This window comes from Dioscorea cayenensis, chromosome 12 (genome assembly GCF_009730915.1).
Source record: "Dioscorea cayenensis subsp. rotundata cultivar TDr96_F1 chromosome 12, TDr96_F1_v2_PseudoChromosome.rev07_lg8_w22 25.fasta, whole genome shotgun sequence".
In the NCBI taxonomy this organism is placed as follows: Eukaryota; Viridiplantae; Streptophyta; class Magnoliopsida; order Dioscoreales; family Dioscoreaceae; genus Dioscorea; species Dioscorea cayenensis.
The window spans coordinates 15,746,326-15,749,073 of record NC_052482.1 but is presented as its reverse complement, the minus strand read 5'-3'; the positions used below and the strand labels follow the sequence as shown (position 1 = coordinate 15,749,073).

Below are 2,748 nucleotides of genomic sequence, written 5' to 3'. Positions count from 1 at the left end.
ACACAGAAGACAACTCTGGGTCATCGAGACCATCGTAAATATCATATATCTTTTATTCTTTTATTTTTTGTAAATCTCTGCTTACGCGATAGATGTTGTCCTTCTATTCGATTTTAATGGTGTACACATGTGATACAGTGATTGTTGTGCTGGTTTTTTTGCGCATTAAAACATTTTCGTATTTATTCACTTTAGATTGTAGTTAGTTTTCGGTTTTCTAGTTTAGATTTTTGCTTTCTGTTAAGATTTTGGTAGTAAGAATTCAATTTTACAGTGTTTCTGTTTATTTATTGAACTAACAACTTACTTTTTCCATCATACTAGAGAAACATTGTCAATGCTACCGCCAGTTTTACATGGAGGACCTTTAACAATAAGTAATCCGACAAGAGATTCAGAAGCTGAGTTTACTATGATTGGTCATCGTTTTGAAAATGCGAAAGACTTTAAGGATGCATTGTGTGACTTAGCCGTCAAACGCAATTTCAACTTTCGGTTCATAAAGAACGATAAAGATAGAGTGACTGTGACATGTGCTGATGAAGATTGTCAATGGCGTGTTCATGCCTCAAGAGACAGAAACCTTCCTACATTCAGGATTAAAACAGCACAACATGAACACACATGCGGTGGGGTATCAACACACCATTTCACCCGAGAGCATCAAAGAAATGGGTTAGTAGGAAGGTACTAATGAAATTACGTGATCGGCCTGTATACCGAGCAGTGGATATACAACGAGATATATTACGTGACCACGGTGTTCGTCTGCCGTATAAACAAGCCTGGATGGGTAAAGAGTTAGCAAAGGGAATTCTTCATGGCAGTGATATAGCAAGCTATGATCTGTTGGTATGGTATGCAGCCAAAGTTTCTGAAACTAACCCAGGTAGCGTCGTTATTATTGACACTGATGGAGAATGATTCAAGTGTGGGTTTTTCTGTTTTCGTGCTTCTCTTGATGGTTTCAAGCGGGGTTGTAGGCCTATGCTTTTTCTAGATGGAACTCACTTGTTGGGCAAATATGGCGGTATCCTTCTTGGTGCAACAGCCAAAGATGGAAATGAAGGATTTTTTCATTTGGCGTTTGCTATCGTGGATAATGAAACTGATGCTAACTGGACATGGTTTATATCAACTTTGGGTGATGCAATATACGGTAATGACGACTACACCAACATAATCACATTCATCTCGGATCAGTCGAAAGGACTTGTAAATGCTATTGCGAAGGTTTTTCCTTCATCCCCGCATGCTTATTGCTTGCGACATCTACATGCAAATTTTCTTAAATCAAATGGGCAGCTAGGAAAGTCATTAAAAGATGAGTGCTGGAGTTTGATTATGAAGATTGCATATGCATGTACGTCTTTCGAATATGATGAAGCTGTACACTCCCTATTGGCCACATCAAGACAAGCACACCATTGGATGTTCCAGAAATCGGACATGTCACATTGGTGTAATTACTTGTTTAGAGGCCAGCGGTAGGGTGAAATGTACTCCAACGTCGCAGAATCTTTTAATGCATGGATAAGAGAAGCACGACACCTTCCTATGTGCAAGATGGTAGATGCAATAAGGTGGTACCCATAATAGAATGCAAAGTTGTTACATGCTTTCCCGTATTCATGTTTTTTTTCAACCATTTGCTTTTAATATTGTTCTTTACTATTCTGATTTCGCTTAATCTATTTACTATTGGAGGTTTGAGTTCTGTATTTTATATTTCCCTTTCGCTTATCACTGCTATCGCTTTAGTATTAGTAGTTGGTGTTTACAAATTATGCAATGTGTTCTACAGCTTAGTACTTGCATTATTACCCCTAAATCTCGTTATATTTTTACATTTACTATCGTAATGGTATGCTCCACGGTGCAATTGATACAACCTATGTTCATGTGTTAGGTTTAAGATGATGAACATGATGTACAACCGACGTAATTGTTGCTTGAAATGGGAATCTTATCTTTGCCCAGTGATACACAAGAAGATTGAAGTGATAGTCGAAGAAAGTAGGTGCTCATCGATAGGTTGTTCGGGATGGAGAACAGCTCGAGATTGTTGACCACCGTAGTAATTCGTTAATTTGTGTGCTCGAACATGCTCTTGTCGCTACCGGCAGTTTACTGAATACCATGTAAGCATGCTTGCGCAGCGATTATGCAAACTGATACAAATGTCCATCGCTTCATTGAACCATACTACACTGTCAAATCCTACAAGTTGACATACAAAGAATCGATATTCCCTGTACCAGATCATGACAAACCATTGGATGACTCTCGCCAACTCCGTATTTGACCACCTATCTCAAAGAAAAGGCATGGTCGTCCGAGGCGCAAGCGGATTGAGTCACATGCATGGTATGTGCGTGAAATACATTGTAGCCGTTGCCACTCGATCGGACATAATAGGGCAACATGTAATGAAGTAATCGCAGACTAAACACTAGGTGGTGTGCATGTTTTTGTTAAACAATGAAATAGGGTAACATGTTTTGAAAATCGTCCATCCAACCATATATGTTAATTTGTAATACTGGCCGTGGATGGCGAATTTTGAAGTGTAAATAGTGTATTCGGTTAGCAGTTAATAAAAATGAACTGATATCTGTGTAAGTAAACAACAAACCACACATATAAACGTAGTCATATATTAATGAGCGACATATTCAATTTATAAACAACAAACACAATAGTTGGATACGAGTAAGCTTTATTGGTCAGCAAGCATTGAAAGTGATG

The 2,748-nt window shown here is 38.4% G+C and overlaps 1 protein-coding gene across 1 annotated transcript; it reads left to right on the top strand.

Annotated features, from left to right (window-relative positions):
* The first annotated feature begins 337 nt into the window (after positions 1-337).
* Positions 338-2,305, top strand: LOC120273203. Its single transcript, XM_039279837.1, has 4 exons — positions 338-629; positions 728-857; positions 984-1,363; positions 2,160-2,305. The coding sequence occupies exons 1-4, from the start codon at positions 338-340 to the stop codon at positions 2,303-2,305; spliced, it is 948 nt and encodes a 315-aa protein (XP_039135771.1).
* The last annotated feature ends 443 nt before the right edge of the window (positions 2,306-2,748 follow it).

Coding starts and splice junctions, on each gene's coding strand:
- LOC120273203 (XM_039279837.1), top strand. CDS start 338: ATGCTACCGCCAGTTTTACATGGAGGACCTTTAACAATAAGTAATCCG. Junction 630..727: donor ACAACATGAACACACATGCG/GTGGGGTATCAA, acceptor TATACCGAGCAG/TGGATATACAACGAGATATA. Junction 858..983: donor AGCTATGATCTGTTGGTATG/GTATGCAGCCAA, acceptor GCGGGGTTGTAG/GCCTATGCTTTTTCTAGATG.